The sequence below is a fragment of the Ranitomeya imitator genome, chromosome 10 (assembly GCF_032444005.1).
Source record: "Ranitomeya imitator isolate aRanImi1 chromosome 10, aRanImi1.pri, whole genome shotgun sequence".
Taxonomy (NCBI): domain Eukaryota; kingdom Metazoa; phylum Chordata; class Amphibia; order Anura; family Dendrobatidae; genus Ranitomeya; species Ranitomeya imitator.
This window is the reverse complement of record NC_091291.1, coordinates 130,796,032-130,814,259: the sequence shown is the minus strand read 5'-3', so window position 1 is coordinate 130,814,259 and position 18,228 is coordinate 130,796,032. Positions and strand designations below refer to the sequence as shown.

The window sequence follows — 18,228 nt, the reverse complement described above, 5'->3', positions numbered from 1 at the left end:
GGGATTCGCTCCTCATCCTGAATTGAGGAGCTTCTGGCCAGAGAAAGAGCGAATTCGACCAGACGTTCTCACAGAGACAAGCGTCTTGGAGTCTCATATCTCTTTCCTCCGGACCTCATCGCCAACCGGAATGAGAGGCGTTAGAGAATGACCTCTCCCTCTGTGGATCCGCTGCTGCTAGACTTGCCACCAACACAGTCTTCACGCTGTCCGGTGGGGAGACTCTGACAGATTCCATCGATAGGATCATGGAATCCTTCGTGAATTCGACTTTCGAAGCTGCCGCATCATCTCTATGCCCGGCTTTCGCTTCCACTTGGGTTTCGAAGTCTGTATCCGAAGGGGCTAAACAACTCCGTTGGGGCATTCAGGCCGGAGCTCCACCAGACTGGATGGCGGAAGTTTCCACCCAGATTACTCAGGCCGGGGAATAATTTGTTCCCTGGACGTCGCGTCTTCAGTACAGTAATGTTGTTGCCAGCCGTCACTCTGTTTGGCTCGAGTCATCAAAGAAGTCCCTTACGGGCCTGCCTTTTTCAAGGATCACGTCTTTTCGGTTCCAAGCTGGACCAAATTACTAAGGAAGCCACTGGCGGCACCAGTTCTCTTCCTAGGCGGCAACTTCGGTCCTTTCGGCTTTTCTCGTCGCTTTGCAGCATCAGATTCCTTTTTCGCAACAGCAGAGGCCTCAGGCACGTTAAGAGAAGAAGGTATTCTTCGACTCACTCCTTCCTGGCGTTCCCTCTACTTCTAAGGTGGATTCTCCAGGTCCAGGACTGGAAGTTCCACCTAGGCATGACCCACGACTAGACTCCAGCCCATTTCCCAGGCTGGGCAGCCGTCTCCTGTTCCTCAGGGACGTCTGGGTCTCCTCAGTAGAGGACGCATGGGCCAGGGAACTTGTATCCTCTGGATACAAAATAGATTCATTTCACGGCCCTGGGATCGTTTTCTTTGAATCCCAACCTCCAAGAGACCCCGCTCTAGTCCCGGGTTTCTTTACAGCCATTGTTTCCCTCCTTAAATCCGGGGTAATCGTTCCCGTCCCAGAACAGGAACGGTTCAAATCTCTTTGTACTGAAAGAGGACTACACGGTTCGTCCCAGTCCGGATCTCAAATTGCTTAACAGGAAGTCTCGTCTTGAAACACTTCAGGATGATATTCCCTCATTCAGTAATCGCTTCCATGGAGGCTCAGGAATTTCGGTTTCAGGCTCCCGAAAGTCTATCAATCTTCCCCGACGCTCTAGCCGTTGCGGGTGGCTCGTCAATAGGAAGAAGTTCCGTCTTGTTCGGCGCCTCGTATCTCTGGGCATGTTCTTCGTCACTTGTCTGACCAGAGTCTTTCTTCCCGAAGACACGATTTCCCTCCTTTGTCGGGAAGTTCGCTTGCTCCAGGGTTCTCGGCTCCCCTCCTTTCCGATGGGCCATGAAGGTCCTAAGGAGGTTGGTTGCAACATCGGAAGCAATTTTCCCTTCGCCCGTTTCATTCAAGACTTCTTCAGCAGGCTATTCTATCACAGGGGGACACGTCTGTCTTCTCCCTGCATCGTCCGATCCGGCTTTCTCCCGGGTCAAACGGTTCCTCGACTGGTGGCCGAGGTCACTTCTCTTATCCCAGAGCAGATCCTTCACAGCATATCCTTTCTTCCAGTTCCCTGGCAGGTGGTGACGACGGACGTCAGCCTGCTCGGCGGAGGCGTGGGGCTTTGTCACCTGTTCTTTTCAGGGTTGTTGGTCGGCGCAGGAGTCCTCTCTACCGATCAATGTCCTCGAGTTCCGGATCATCTTTCCGTCTTTCACTGGATAAGGATTCTCAGCAGCCTGCCAATTCGAATCCAGACAGACAATGACACAGCAGTGGCATATGTCAACCTCCAGGGGTGGACTCTGAGTTCTCTGGCCTCTGCCGAGATCCCAGGATCCTCCTCTGGACAAAGGCTACGGTCCTGGTGAGATCCGCAGCGCATGTCCCCGGCGTGGACTATTAGGCCGCCGACTTCCTCGGCTGCGAGGGCCTCGCGGCAGGGGAATGGTCCTTACTTCAGGAGGTCTCCTACCTGATTGCTCTTCGATGGGGGACTCCAGAGGTGGACCTCACGGCGTCCCGATTGAACAGGAATGTCCCTCGGGTCGTCCCAAGGTCCCGCGATTATCTCGCAGTGATGTTTACTCTTTGGCCATTCCTTGGTCGCAGTTCGTGCTCCCCTATCGGTTCCCACCCCTTCCCTTGCTTTCCAAGCTGTCGAAAAAGAAGGGGTGCCGGGCATTCTGATCGTCCCGGATTGGCCCAGGAGGTCTTGGTTTGCGGACATCGTCAATCTTCTCGCGGACGCCCCTGGTGCCTTCCAGACAGACCCGATCTGCTGTCCCACGGTCCGATCTGCCACCCGAATTATCAGTCGCTCAGTTTAACGGCGTGGTTGTGGACACCACAGTTCTAAGAGTGTCCAGCCTTTCGGCCCGGATGAGTCACACTATAATCCAGGCTAGGAAGCCTTCGTCTTCCAGGATCTACTATCGTACCTGGAAGGCTTACTTTCGTTGGTGCAAGTCCAACCGCTTTTCACCTATGTCTTTTTCCCTGCCTTCCTTTTGGTTTTCCTTCAGGCAGGACTGGATTCGGGCTTCACTCTTAGTTCCCTAAAGGACCAGGTTCCTGCGCTCTTCTTCCCTTTGAGAAGATGTTATCTTCTCAGCCGCAGGTTAAGACCTTCCTTCAAGGAGTAGCCCATTCTGTCTCTCCGTACAGGGCCTCTGTGGATTCATGGGATCTAAAGGTTGTGCTGGTCGTTCTTGGGGGTTCCCCCCTCTGAGCCTCTCAGGGAGTTTTCCATGTCAGTTCTATCTGGGAAGGTGGCTTTTCTCAGGTCCATCACTTCGATCCGCCACATTTTCAAATTGGCGGCCATTTCTTGCCGATCTCCTTTCTTGATTTTCCACCAGGACAAGGTGGTCCCAGGCCTCCGCCTTCCTTCCTTCACAAGGTGGTTTTCACCTTTCCACCTCAACGAGGACACCGTTCTACCTTCCTTTTGTCCAGTTCCGATTCAGCCTCTGGAGCAATCGTTGAACAGGCTGGACCTCGTCAGGGCAGTGAGGATCTCCCTTGCTAGCACGGCTGCTTTCCGAAAGCTGGATTCTCTTTTCGCCATCCCTGATGGTGCGTGTGAACGCTTGCCGGATTCCAAGGCGACTATTGCTTGCTGGATCAGGATTCCAAGGCGACTATTGCTTGCTGGATCAGAACGGCAATTTTGGAAGCTTACCGGGTCAAGAACAGAGTGCCCCTCCAGAGAGAAAGGCTCACTCTACCCGGGCAGTCGGCGCTTCCTGTGCGGTACGTCACAGGGCTTTCACCGACGGCTTCGCAAAGCGGCAACCTGGTCTTCCATCCACACGTTTCGCTGAACTTTACAAGGTCCATACCTATGCTTCGGCGGACGCCAGCCTGGGCAGAAGGATCCTGCAGGCGGCAGTGGTGAGTCCTCGGACCTGATGAAAGTCTGTTTTTCCCACCCCAGGGACTGCTTTGGGACGTCCCATGGTTCCTGTGTCCCCCAATGAAAGGCGATAGAGAAAACAGGATTTTTGGTTGCTTACCGTAATATCTGTTTCTCGGAGCCTTCATTGGGGGACACAGCTCCCTCCCAAGTTGAACAGCTTTGTTTACTGTTTACGTTTGAGTTCTTTGAACACTCTTTGAGTGTTTGAAACTGTTAATCTGTGGAGCGCCATGGAATTTGTTGGCACTATATATAAAGTTTATTATTATTGTTCTATTATTATTTCTCCTTTACACGTTGCTTCTCCTACTGCTTTCTCACTAACTGAATATCCTACTTCCTGTCGGTAGGGTGTACACTGCAGAGGAGGAGCTAACTTTTTTATTTGCATAGTGTCAGCCTCCTAGTGGCAGCAGCATACACCCATGGTTCCTGTGTCCCCCAATGAAGGCTCCGAGAAACAGATTTTACGGTAAGCAACCAAAAATCCTGTTTTTTAACAGCAGCATTTAAGTGGTTAAAAAGCAACAATTGAGCATGCTCCAACCACTGCTGGCTGTAAAACACAGCCGGCACCTGCCCTATAGCGGCGTCAGCTTCTCAGCCGATCTCGATCTCTCCGTATCGTCCTCATTTGTATTACACCCTGTTCAGCTGAGCGTGCATGTGTTCTGAATGGGAAGAGGGGTGTAGTCTGCTGCCAGACTCTTCTCTCCCCTGGGAACAAAATGGTCAGGCAGTCAAATACAACATGCCCGATCCTTCTCTGCCCCGCCAAATGAAGAGAGGGTCATACACACAATAGGTGGCCCGGCTGCTCCTGACAGATTCAGTTTTCATTTAACACATCGATGACCAAATGTGACGCGTGTTTTCTGTTTTTCAGGGGGGACGCCTTCACTGAGTGAGCACCCGCTACGCACAGAGAATAAATTAGGCTACATTTCTGCTGAGTGAGTCACGATCACAGATTTGTTAATGTCAGACAAGTAGAGTCGTCAATGCCGTACCTTACACACACGCGGACCCTTGGGGGCCAGGGGCTGGTGGACTAGATCAGCATATAAACCAAAACCTCTCAGCGGGTCTGCGTGAAAAGCAAATAGTGTCTCTCGCTCTGGAGGACCAGTCCTGTATTACATATACAGAACTTTATGCAATACTTTTTTTGTCCTGCGGGGGCACTGCAGGGAAATTGATCACTTACATCCAGTTTCCATATAGATTAAAGATGATCGCTGGTGGTCCAGACAACATAAGCCGAGACCCCTAATTTTGCCACAAAAAAACTGAGAAAACTTAATGACTCGAGTATAAGCCTAGGGTGGAAAATGCAGCAGCTACCGGTAAATGTCAAAAATAAAAATAGATACCAATAAAAGTAAAATTAATTGAGACATCAGTAGGTTAAGTGTTTTTGAATATCCATATTAAATCAGGAGCCCCATATAATGCTCCATACAGTTTGATGGGCTCCATAAGATGTTCCATATTAAAATATACCCCATATAATGCTGCACAAATGCTGATTATAGCCACATAAGATGCTCCATAGACTATTATGCACCATATGCTGTTGCTGTGATAAAAAAAAATCACATACTCCCCTCTCGTCGCTCAGGCCCCCGGCACTTGCTATATTCACCTTTCCGCGTTCCACCGCCGAGCGCCGCTGTGTCTTCCGCGTCCTCTGCACTGAAGTTCAGGCAGAGGGTGACGCGCACACTAATCGCGTCATCGCGCCCTCTGACCTGAGGGTCACTGCAGAGGATGTGGAAGACGGAGCGGCGCCCGACAGTGGAACGGGGACAGGTGAATATCGCGCACTGCCCCCGTCATACTCGCCTGCTCCTGGCATGGCCCCTGCACGTGCCTGGTTCTCCGGGCGCCTGCAGCTTTTTCCAGCGTTGAGCGGTCACATGGTACCGCTCATTACAGTAATGAATATGTGGCTCCACCCGTATGGGAGTGGAGTCGGATCCATATTCATTACTCTAATGAGCGGTACCATGTGACCGCTCACTACAGGAAGAAGCTGTCAGCGCCCGGAAAACCAGGGACCGCGCCAGGAGCAGGTGAGTATTATTAGACAGCTCCGCTCCCCCTCCCCTGCCCACCCTGGGAATGACTCGAGTATAAGCCGAGAGGAGCAATTTCAGCCTAAAAAAAGGGCTGAAATTCTCGGCTTATACTCGAGTATATACGGTATAATCAATAGTTATCTTGTGATTTTCTACTGTAGGGAACAGCTCAAAAACATGCAAAGCGTGACATTACGAGCCCAGCACGCGGATAAGCAGACCATGCAGGCCATGATCGAGACCAACAAGAAATGGCTGGAGACTTATAAGAATGACCCCAAGGTGTATCCTTGTACATCGTGCCTATCTGATGTCTCTGGGTTAGGGGATGTGCTGCTTAAAGGGGCTCTCAAGCTTTATTAATGCAGGCTTAAATTTCTACCTACAGATCAAAATGCTCGTAAGTAAAATAAAAAAAAAACCCTTTAGGCCTAGTGCCCATGGTCAGTAATTGGCAGCACTTTGGACGCCGTACATATCCGCTCCATCCAAAGTGCTGCCGGCTATTGAACGCAGGTGATTCCGCATGTGTTCATTGAACCATGCGGAATCACCGCGTCCAATACATTGTATAGGTGGCTTTTATCTTGCAGAGGCTCGCGTCTCCACAAGATAAATTGACATGCTGCAGTCTGGAAAGGCGCGCCGCATGTCCGTCTCCGCAGGTGATCCACAGGCGTCGGTGCACGCATAGTGCACATGGGACTTCTTGAAATCTCATCCACTACGCTGTAACATCTGGACGCTGCAAGTTGGGCACTGTGGAGGTACGCAGCGTCCAACTCGTTGCGTTTTCTGACCGTGGATACATACCCATAAGGACCTTTTCCTTAGGATAAATATCACATTTTTAAGATTTAACTGCTGGGAATCTCAACGATTGTCTGATTAAGGGGACAGCAGGACTGGCACTTTGTCCAGGTTTGCCGGATGCGGACGCAGGACCTGGCACAGATCACACTTTGATGGTCTATGTGTAGGACAAAACGTTTATATATCCTGGACCGTGGAACACAACGGAATCTGTTAGTGATAGAATAGGTTTTGGATGCACAGTAATGCAGATATTCTTCAGTCCTTTTATATTACTATTATACTGTATATACTAACAAGTAACAATCTGCGCCTTAGTCCATTTTTATTTGAGATTGTCGCCCATTTGCTCGGTTTTCCTTAACTAAACGCTCAGTCTACTTCCTTCTCGTATGAACCGATCTCCAACAGGAAAAGGAGTTTTGCAGCTGGGACTGGATGAAAATGACAAGATTAAAGTTTATCATTACTAGCGGTGGAGCCCACACCGTATCTTCAGATCAAGAAATGGATGGGACACAAATTTACATTACACATGCAGAATTATGAAAGAATTGGGAACTTTTTCATAATACTGTAGGTCACCAATATTAAAGGGGAGGTCCACCTTACTATGTCACGAATGTAACTCACTAACGAGCCTAAAGTCCTTCCCACGTACATCTGCGATGCCGGCAATTGCAATATGGAAAACTTGAGACAAGGAGTCTAGAAAAATGTCTGTCGCATGATGGCTCCCCTATATATCGGCTACTTACATATATACCAATAACATTAGTAACAGTTTCTATTAGCTCCCCTTCTGCTCGTTGCAGACATTAGTTTTAGGGTTTCTTGTTAGGAAATTGCATAACTAGCAATTACCCCTTATTGCATTACTATGGGGGACACCCACTTTAACTTCCAGAGAGTTCTTTAAACTCGGAGTACGAATCTCCAGCCTTTGTCGATTTAGTAAATGGGTTTTACCATTTTATAGCGCAAATTGCCTCTTCAGAGAGGAAGAGAACATGAACTCTCAGGATAAAAAGCCAAACCAGAATCTCAATTTGCAGACACTGTGTTTCGGTGTGATTGCCCCTCTTTAGTGCAAAGTATGAGATCTGATTTGGCTTAAGATTTGGATCTAATTGGTGACATTTCTCCTTGTGGAGAGTGAGGAGCCAAGCCTGGCATGTCAGAATGAGGAGACTTATAGGCCTTGCATGCTCCAGGCCTGGCTTGTCACTTTGCTCAAGGAGAAATTTTATCCCTTTAGATACCATTTTATAGCAAAATTCTAACACTATTTTTCAATGAATGTTGTTTGTCCATGAAATCCTATCCCCCAATATGGCTCTGCAATTCTTGGATTAGATAAGTGAGCGCCCATGCGATCGTTGCTATGCTTAGTTTCCTTTGTGTGGCTGCACACATTCATTTCTAAAAGTTCCATTGAAGTTAGTGAAGCCTATAGAAGTCTGTAAGCAAAGCCAAAATGATTTTCTACTGAGCACGTGCAGAGCACTGGAGAGAGCAGGATAGGTTGTCATTCTCCGATCAGTAGAGGTCGGACACCCAACTACCCATCCGATCGGTTGTTTGCAGCCAGTGTGAAGTGCCAGAACAGCACGGCCATTCTTGGGTTCCTCAGCTCTGCTCCTATTGAAATGAATGGGAACTGAGCTGCAGTACCAAGAATGTCCACTACACGGCGCATGGAGCCAATGCGAATAGCTGATCGGACAGGGTACCCTTACCGATCTGAGGATAGGTCATCCAGATATACACTAAGTCTTGGACAATCCCTTTAAGATATTCATGTCAACCAATCTAGATAAGCAAAGCAAAAAATGGGTAGAAATTCACTTTGAAGAGTCACTCACAAAAAAAGTTAACCCCTGCCCATAGTATAAGGGTTAGCTTGCTGATTGTTGGGACATCAATAATCCTCAAAAATGTGGCTCTGTAACTCCGGGAATCAGGATTTGCAGAGTCCTGTCTTAAAAAGAGTAGAGGTGCTAGTGCTCGACCTCCACACCATTCAATGGGGTGTCCGGAGAAAGAAGAATACCGAGCGCTGCTTTCTGACATGAGATCAAGCGCTTACACCTCCGCTCCTAAGATGCTGCAGAGCCCCTATCTGGGGATCATTGGTCCCCCACCGAGCAGCCAGTTATCTCCTATCCGGTGTGTAGGGGAAAATTTGTTTGTTTTGGAATAGCCCCTTTAAGGGCAGGAGTTACAGATCACAATGATTATGTGCACCACACATCCGCTAAAGGAATCTTGTACACAAAAAGAATCTGTAGCACTGTGGTTCTATCGACAAGTATGTTCCTAAGCTTTAGATATTTCTCCTGCAGGGTTTGTCAGGTACAACGGGTAGAATCATTGCTGTACATTATGTATATATTTATTTTTATACTGGATCGATATTCGCTACTGCACTTTGTACAGAGGCAGACTACGAGCAGTGCGGAACACAGGCTGCCCATCAGTGTCGCCTGCAGAGGATACATTTTGTCCATCAGTGTCGCCTGCAGAGGATACATTTTGTCCATCAGTGTCGCCTGCAGAGGATACATTTTGTCCATCAGTGTCGCCTGCAGAGGATAAATTTTGTCCATCAGTGTCACCTACAGAGGATACATTTTGTCCATCAGTGTCGCCTGCAGAGGATACATTTTGTCCATCAGTGTCGCCTGCAGAGGATACATTTTGTCCATCAGTGTCGCCTACAGAGGATACATTGTGCCTGATGATTTTACACTTTGCCTTATTGTACATCTCGGTTCTCCAACTGTTGGAATCTGATGGTCGAAAATAAACAAAAAGTTACCAATGTTCATGATGTTAAATTTGCCGGCAGATTAGGCGACTAAAGTTTGGACTAAACTTTTTTGAAGCTGTGATGATATGTTGTTGCCACTGATTAGTTGTTTAGATCACTGAGGCCGGGATCTTTAGACCCTCCAGTGATCACTAAAAAGAGAAGACAGAAGTGATCTGCTAATCCGGGGAGTGCGAGCAGAACTGTACAGAGGTGAGGATAAGCTTGAGTGTTTCTTCCTGGGGATCTCGGGTCTAGTAAACAGGGTTCATGAAAAGAATCTGTGAGCACGTTTGTGCTATGCAATCTGAGAGCAGCATGATGTAGGGGCTGAGAGCCTGATTCCAGCGATGTGTCACTTATTGGGCTGTGTGGTGGTGGTTCTATAATGTCAATGTCTTATCAGCAGGAGATTATCACTACAGGACTAGTTGTCTCGTGCTTCCCAGTCATCCTGCTCTGTGCAACCCCGCCTCCACCACTGATTAGCTAGCTTTCTGCCAATCGGTGATGTGGGCGGAGTTATAGATGATCAGCATTTAGAGCTCTGATAGATCTACATGAGAAAAAACAGTGATTGTTTCATAATGACAGCATGCAGGCCAGCAAGTGATACATCGCTGGAATCAGGGTCGTTGCCCCTGCATAATGCTGCTCACGAAATATATATATATACCTACTGACAGGATTCCCTTTAATCAGACAATTGTAAGGATACACTCTGAATGGATTACTAGCCAATCAAATTCATACTTTAAATGATGCAGATCAGATTTGAATAATAATTAAAAATGACATATTCCTGTATTGACCCCTCTGACCCCAGCATGTCCCATTCCAGTGCTCACCCAGTCCCCGCTGGTTTGTGCTTCCCAGTCCCTTCTGTCGACCCCCAGAAATGCCTGCTCAGACAATCACCGGCCGAGGCGGGTCACATAATTTGTATATAAATTGTGTAAGGCAGTGGTCTGCAACTTGAGGCACTTACTCAACTACAACTCCCAGCATGCCCTGCCGGCTGCAACTGTATCTACAATAGATCATACAATTCCTATATCGGTAAATGAAATATATTTTTTTACAATTTTTCTTTTTTCATGATGACAAATCTGCACTCCTCGCTACTATGCAATTCTACCGGACGCACTCGCGCCTGCTGTTTGGTTATGTATTTTTTTATATCCGTTTGCTGATATTTATTGACTCCGGTAATGACATTGTGACATTTTTACACCCGGTGTTTGTATGCTCCGTGTGTATTGCATCATTCAGATTAAATCCATATACCGTACTCTGCAGTCTCTGCTGGTGTGAATCTCTTTGTAACAGTGACTGTGAATATTGGCTCGGTAGGATGGAGAATTTTCTCTGCCTAAGTATCACAATCTGCGGAGAGCAAACCTTCATCATCGAAACTTAAAGGATCTGCGTGACCCATGTTCACAGTTGTGCCTGGGACGGACGTCCAGATTATTTTACCACAATTTCATCATGTGTTATAGAACCAACAATTATGGTAAAATTGTGAAAAAAATGCAATTTTTTTAAGGGGTGGGTTTTGATTCTAGGGGTTCACTGTGCAGTAAAAATGTCCTGGTTACAGGATTTGCTTGGTCAGTACTATTATGACAATTCCAAACTTTGTATAGATTTTTTATTTTAGTGATGAAAAAAATAACAATTTGTTAAAAAAAAAAAAAAATTTAAAATTGTTTTGGGTTACCATTTTCTGAGACCTGTAACTTTTTTATTTTTCATATGAGCTAAGTGAGGGCTTAGTTTTTGCATGACAAGCTGACATTTTATTGATACACTATTGGGGTAAATACAAATTTATTGATCACCCTTCATTGCATTTTATTGTTTTTTTTGCAGAGGTGTGACGACTGAAAAAACAGCAATTCTGGCAGTTCAATTTCCTTATTTCTTTTCATTTACTATACGAGATTGAATAATTTTATAGTTTGATAGCAATTTTATGAATGTAGTGATACAAAAAAGGGTTTTTTTTGTTTGATTTTTTTTTAAGTGTTTTTGTTTAATCTTTACACAGTCATGGCCAAAAATATTCACACCCCTGCAATTCTGTCAGATAATACTCCGTTTCTTCCTGAAAATGATTGCAATCACAAATTCTTTGGTATTATTATCTTCATTTAATTTTTCTTAAATGAAAAAACACAAAAGAGAATGAAGCAAAAAGCAAAACATTGATCATTTCACACAAAACTCCAAAAATGGGCCAGACTTGGCACCCTCAGCCTAATACTTGGTTGCACAACCTTTAGCCAAAATAACTGCGACCAACCGCTTCCGGTAACCATCAATGAGTTTCTTACAATGCTCTGCTGGAATTTTAAACCATTCTTCTTTGGCAAACTGCTCCAGGTCCCTGATATTTGAAGGGTGCATTCTCCAAACTGCCATTTTTAGATCTCTCCACAGGTGTTCTATGGGATTCAGGTCTGGACTCATTGCTGGCCACCTTAGAAGTCTCCAGAGCTTTCTCTCAAACCATTTTCTAGTGCTTTTTGAAGTGTGTTTTGGGTTATTGTCCTGCTGGAAGACCCATGACCTCTGAGGAAGACCCAGCTTTCTCACACTGGGCCCTACATTATGCTGAAAAATTTGTTGGTAGTCTTCAGACTTCATAATGCCATGCACACGGTCAAGCAGTTCAATGCCAGAGGCAGCAAAGCAACCCCAAAACATCAGGGAACCTCCGCCATGTTTGACTGTAGGGACCGTGTTCTTTTCTTTGAATGCCTCTTTTTTTTTTCTCCTGTAAACTCTTATGTTGATGCCTTTGCCCAAAAAGCTCTACTTTTGTCTCATCTGACCAGAGAACATTCTTCCAAAACGTTTTAGGCCTTTTCAGGTAAGTTCTGGCAAACTCCAGCCTGGCTTTTTTATGTCTCGGGGTAAGAAGTGGGGTCTTCCTGGGTCTCCTACCATACAGTCCCTTTTCATTCAGACGCCAACTGATAGTACGGGTTGACACTGTTATACCCTCGGACTGCAGGGCAGTTTGAACTTGTTTGGATGTTAGTCGTGGTTCTTTATCCAACATCCGCACAATCTTGCGTTGAAATCTCTTGTCAATTTTTATTTTCCGTCCACATCTAGGGAGGTTAGCCACAGTGCCATGGGCTTTAAACTTCTTGATGACACTGCGCACGGTAGACACAGGAACATTTAGGTCTTTGGAGATGGACTTATAGCCTTGAGATTGCTCATGCTTCCTCACAATTTGGTTTCTCAAGTCCTCAGACAGTTCTTTGGTCTTCTTTCTTTTCTCCATGCTCAATGTGGTACACACAAGGACACAGGACAGAGGTTGAGTCAACTTTAATCCATGTCAACTGGCTGCAAGTGTGATTTAGTTATTGCCAACACCTGTTAGGTGCCACAGGTAAGTTACAGGTGCAGTTAATTACACAAATTAGAGAAGCATCACATGATTTTTCGAACAGTGCCAATACTTTTGTCCACCCCCTTTTTTATGTTTGGTGTGGAATTATATCCAATTTGGCTTTAGGACAATTCTTTTTGTGTTTTTTTTCATTTAAGACAAATTAAATGAAGATAATACCAAAGAATTTGTGATTGCAATCATTTTCAGGAAGAAACTGAGTATTATCTGACAGAATTGCAGGGGTGTTAATACTTGTGGCCATGACTGTATATATATTTTTTTTACTTTTTAATCCGCTTTAGGGGACTTGAAACTTAGATCAACTGATCACTCGTTCTGTTTTCTGAATTGCAGATGTATTGCAGTATATAGAGACAATTGCGGTCTCTTATGAAGCGCAGCGTATGGCTGGGCTTCCCAGGAGTACCGATATGCCAGGCTTGGGGGCTTTCACATGAGGAGGGTGATGGGCAAACAGAACGGCGTGTGAGCATAAAATGCTGCAGACCGCTTGACAGCGGCATTTAAGGGGGTTAACAGCAGCAAATGGATCGTGGCTCCGATCTCTGCTGTTAGAGGCAGATGTCGGTTGTGTACTACAGCCAGCATTCCCGGATATGATGCAGGCTCAGCTCCTGAGCCCGATCCGTACTCCTGCACCCGATGTGCTGTACATGTCTGAAGGATGGAAGGGGGTTAAATCTCATTCATATCATTTATACTGTAATAAACAACGGATTTTCCAAAAGCAAATACATTGAAAAAAGTTCTGTAACTTTCTTGCGTAGGCTAATTGCAGTAGTGATACGTATGCATAACGGCAGAGTCATAGAATCGGTGGTGAATGTAGCACCACTCTCTGACATGGACATGTTGGAACAAAAGAAGGTGAGCCGAAAAACAGCAGATCAGCACTTCCGTTTCCATCAGAGACTAGCGAAACATGGGGGCTTTTGAATGGTGAGTAACACTTAGGCTATGTTCACACGTTGCATTTTTGCTGTGGTTTTTTTTTTTTCCCGGGCATTTTTGCTGTGTTTTTTTTTTTTTTTTTTTTTCCCTCTGCCCACCCATTTTTTATTTATTTTTTGCTGTGTATTTAATGTTTTTCTGCTTTATTGTTGTCTCTGCATGCTGATAAAGTTTAGCGCCCCCCCCAAAAAAAAATCATGATGCAACTTCCTTAAGGTTTTTTGCACCAAAAACAACAACGATACCTGGGTTCTTGCACTTATTGCTTTCTATGGGTGAAAAAAAAACGCTGAAAGAAGTTGCATGCTGCAGTTTGTGCAAGAGATTTCGGAAATCTCAGCTTTTGCTGGCACTGTAAAACGCAACTGAAAAATTGCACAAAAAAACTGCAGCAAAAACGCAACGTGGAATCTTTAGCCTTAATCTTCGGTTTACAGTGATCACATCGATCCGGGAAAGTTGTCTCAAACCTCTTTAAAGTGAATGTGTGATTAGAAAACGATCTGTTGATTAAATCAGGTTTTATATTTAATGTATCTAACCCTGTTTGAGAGTAATATGGAAAATTGAAAAAAAAAAATTTATATTAAAAACAATGTTAAAAAAGAAATCTTAAATTTTCCCTAAGCCTAAAACTGGACTCGCCTCCTATTCTGTACAGATGACTTTCCAGCACTCCCATTATCATCACAGACAGGGATACAATGAGGGACGACACCTTTCTATCGAGAACACACGATTTGCTATTCACAATAAATGATGTGAAGGCCGGATACAGCCGAAACATTGTTATTTTTCAGCATTTTTTCTTGATTTTTTTTTTTTTTTTTTCTCTTTAAGGGTAAAGGCTAAAGTGGAAGCAACAATTCTCTGTAAAATATGGGTGACCTCCAATGTAGAAGCGGTAACTTTTCCCGCAGCGGATACATTGGTGTCTGCTTTGATTTAACTCTTCATCTTCCAGGTCTTCACCCCCCTCCTCGCCTTAGTTTGCTTTGTTCTTCCTCTCTCCCCAGAGGGATTACATCCTGGGACAGCAGGTGCCGGATGAAGTCCTGTAATCCTATTACCAGAGTTCAGCTTCTGCCAGCCGGCGCTGGCCACTTCATAGACTGCGGCGGCTCCTCCAGCACCATGTTGGCGTCCCTGATGACCGCGTTGTTTTTCGTGGTACGAGTAATCGGCAAGGTCAGTATCTTAGATCATTGCTACCCTGTATAGTATGTACAGTTGTGGGCAGACATCCCGCTGCCAGTCAGTCCGTGATCGTAATCGCAGCCAGCGCCATCCACTTACTGCAAACGCGCTCTCACGCACCAGCGGTAATTGCACGGTTTGTTATACGCATGTATTAAGTCTTCATATTTCTCTTGTAGCAAAGGAACAGCTAATTACTGCTTTGGGATCTTACCTAGGACACGCATGCCACGAATCTGACATGCTACATTTAACCCCTCTCTGTCCTGGCCAGTTTTCGTTGCTTCCTCCTCTTCCAAATTCCATTAAAAAAAAAAAAAAGTTGTGTCCATCACTGTATACCTATCAGAGCTTCTTTTTTTGGCAGTTTTTAATTGCCAAATTAATTATTATTTTTATGTTAATTATTTTATTTATTTCCTCTGAAGTTTATCAAAAAAGGATTAAAATGCCAGTAACGCCTGTATTTATCTTTCACGATGGTTGTTGTGCAGTAAAAATAATCCAGTTCTTATATGTTGTAGCTCAGTACAATTTTGGCATTACTAAATATTGGTAATGTCGCAGGGCCTTTGATGACATTGTGGCCTGCATTGGTGCGCGGTGCCAGGGTATGATGGAGCTTATCTGTGCCCTCATAGGGATTAGTGATGAGCGAACATGCTGGGATAAGGTGTTATCTGAGCATGCTCCTGTCCTAAGCGATTGTATTTGGCGTGCTCAAAAATATGTTCAAACCCCCACGTAAATCACTGTCGAGTGGCCAGTTAGGCAGACCTGGAACCTTTTTGGCACATCCACATGTAGCCATAAATGTCTTGTTGTGCTCATGTACGTAAAGGCTGGCACATGTACAAAGCCCAGGTCCTACTAATGCTCTGGACAGGGCAGTGTGAAATGCGCAGGCGCCGGCATTTAAGGTGATCTGTGATGGCACAAGATTTACAGCTTGATGTGGATGACCTAGGAGACGTCTTAGTGTACAGGCTTAATCAGTAAATTGAGAGTAAAGGACGAGGAGAAGCAGCAGATTTCTCCTATACCGCAGTCTAGTTGTGGTGATCAGTGAGAGTCCAAGTGTTCGGACCACCAACTATCTAGCATTTGTCATCTAACCAGTAAGAAAGTGATTAATGCTTCAGGGTGAAATAGCTCCTTAAGATCAATACTAAAGCGAAGCGGTCACCAGATTTCACAAAAGAAACTGAGAATAAACATTAGACCTGATGAAGCTGGTGTACTTACTTTGGAAATCCATGTCAGAATGACTGTATAATATTGATGTTGACCCTTTAACCTCTTAGACCATTTTCATGTTTGCACCTTCGATATTTTTTTTTTCTCTTCTGCTTCCAAGAGCTATAATAAATTGTATGTATATGTATATATGTGTATATATATATATATATATATATATACACACACACACACGTGCATCTCACAAAATGAGAATATCATCAAAAAGTTAATTTATTTCAGTTCTTCAATCCAAAAAGTGAAACTCATAGAGTCATTACACACAGAGTGATATATTTCATGTGTTTATTTGTTAATGTCGATGATTATGGCTTACAGCCAATGAAAACACAAAAGTCATTATCTCAGTACATTAGAATACTTTATAACACCAGCTTAAAAAAATTATTTTAACATCAGAAATGTTGGCCTACTGAGATGTATGTTCAGTAAATGCCCTCAATACTTCGACGGGGCTCCTTTTGCATCAATTACTGCATCAATTGGCATGCGGCGTGGCATGGAGGCGATCAGCCTGTGGCACTGCTGAGGGGTTATGGCAGCCCAGGTTGCTTTGATAGCAGCCTTCAGCTCGTCTGCATTGTTGGGTCTGGTGTCTCTCATCTTCCTCTTGACAATACTCCATAGATTCTCTATGGGGTTAAGGTCAGGCGAGTTTACTGCCAACAAGCACAGTGACACTATTATTTTTAAACAAGGTATTGGTACCAGATAGTCCTTCTACCTGCCCTGACTGCCATATACTACCTCTACCCGCCCTGATCCCCATGTTCTCCCTCTACCCGCCCTGACCGCCATGTTCTCCCTCTACCCATCCTGACTGCCTGGTTCTCTCTACTTGCCCTGACAGCCGTCTTCTCCTACCCGCCCTGACAGCCGTGTTCTCCTACCTGCCCTGACTGTCATGTTCTCCCTCTACCCACCCTGACCGCAATGTTCTCTCTTTGACCGCCATGTTCTTCCTCTACCCGCCCTGAGGTCCCTCTACCTGCCCTGACCTCCCTTAACCTGCACTGACCACCATGTACTCCCACTACCCGACCTAACCTCCGTCAACGTGCCCTTACCACCATATTCCCCCTCTACCCACTCTGACCGCCCTTTATCCTGCCCTGACTGCCATGTTCTCCCTCTACTAACTCTGACCTCCCTTTATCCTGGCCTGACCGCCATGTTCTCCCTCTACCCTCTCTGACCATCATGTTCTCCCTCTACCCGCCCTTATCAACATTTTCTCCCTCTACCCGCCCTTACCGCCATATTCTCCCTCTACCTGCCCTGAGGTCCCTCTACCCACCCTGACCCGCCTCTACCCGTCCTTACCGCCATATTCTCCCTCTACCCGCCCTTACCGCCATATTCTCCCTCTACCCGCCCTGACCATTCACTACCCGCCCTGACCTCCGTCAACCTGCCCTGACTGTTATGTTCTCCCACTACCCCTCCGACGTCCCTCAACCTGCCCTGACCGCCATCTTCTCCCTCTACCCGCCCTGACCTCCGTCAACTTGCCCTGATCGCCATATTATCTCTACCTGTCCTGACTGCCAAGTTCTCCCTCTACCCGCCCTTAACGCCATGTTCTCCATTTACCCGCCCTCTACCCACCCTGACCACCATGTTCTCGCTCTACCCTCCGAGTGCCATATTCTCCCTTTACCCGCTCTGACTGCCATGTTTTCCCTCTACCTGCTCTGACCTCTCTCATCCTGCCCTGACCGCCATGTACTCTCTACCCGCTCTGACCGCCATGTTCTCCCTCTACCCGCCCTGAGGTCCCTCTACCCGCCCTGACCACCATATTCACCCTCTACCCGCCATGACCTCCCACTACCCGCCATGACCTCCGTCAACCTGCCCTGACCGTTATGTTCTCCCTGACCGCCATGTTCTCTCTCTACCCGCTCTGACCGCCATGTTCTCCCTCTACCTGCCCTGACCTCCCACTACCCGCCCTGACCTCAGTCAACCTGCCCTGACTGTTATGTTCTCCCACTACCCCTCCGACGTCCCTCAACCTGCCCTGACCGCCATCTTCTCCCTCTACCCGCCCTGACCTCCGTCAACTTGCCCTGATCGCCATATTATCTCTCTACCTGTCCTGACTGCCATGTTCTCCCTCTGCCCACACTGACCACCATGTTCTCCCACTACCCTACCTAACCTGCGTCAACC

General features: G+C 46.1%; 1 protein-coding gene across 1 annotated transcript in view; it reads left to right on the top strand.

Annotated features, from left to right (window-relative positions):
- CEP164 (centrosomal protein 164) overlaps positions 1–10,503 on the top strand; it is an 86,719-nt gene extending 76,216 nt beyond the window's left edge. The window contains exons 27-29 of the mRNA XM_069741940.1: positions 4,393–4,459; positions 5,749–5,871; positions 6,777–10,503. Of these exons, the coding sequence (XP_069598041.1) occupies positions 4,393–4,459; positions 5,749–5,871; positions 6,777–6,873 (287 nt within the window). The 3' untranslated portion in view covers positions 6,874–10,503. The remainder of the gene's footprint in view (positions 1–4,392; positions 4,460–5,748; positions 5,872–6,776) is intronic.
- The last annotated feature ends 7,725 nt before the right edge of the window (positions 10,504–18,228 follow it).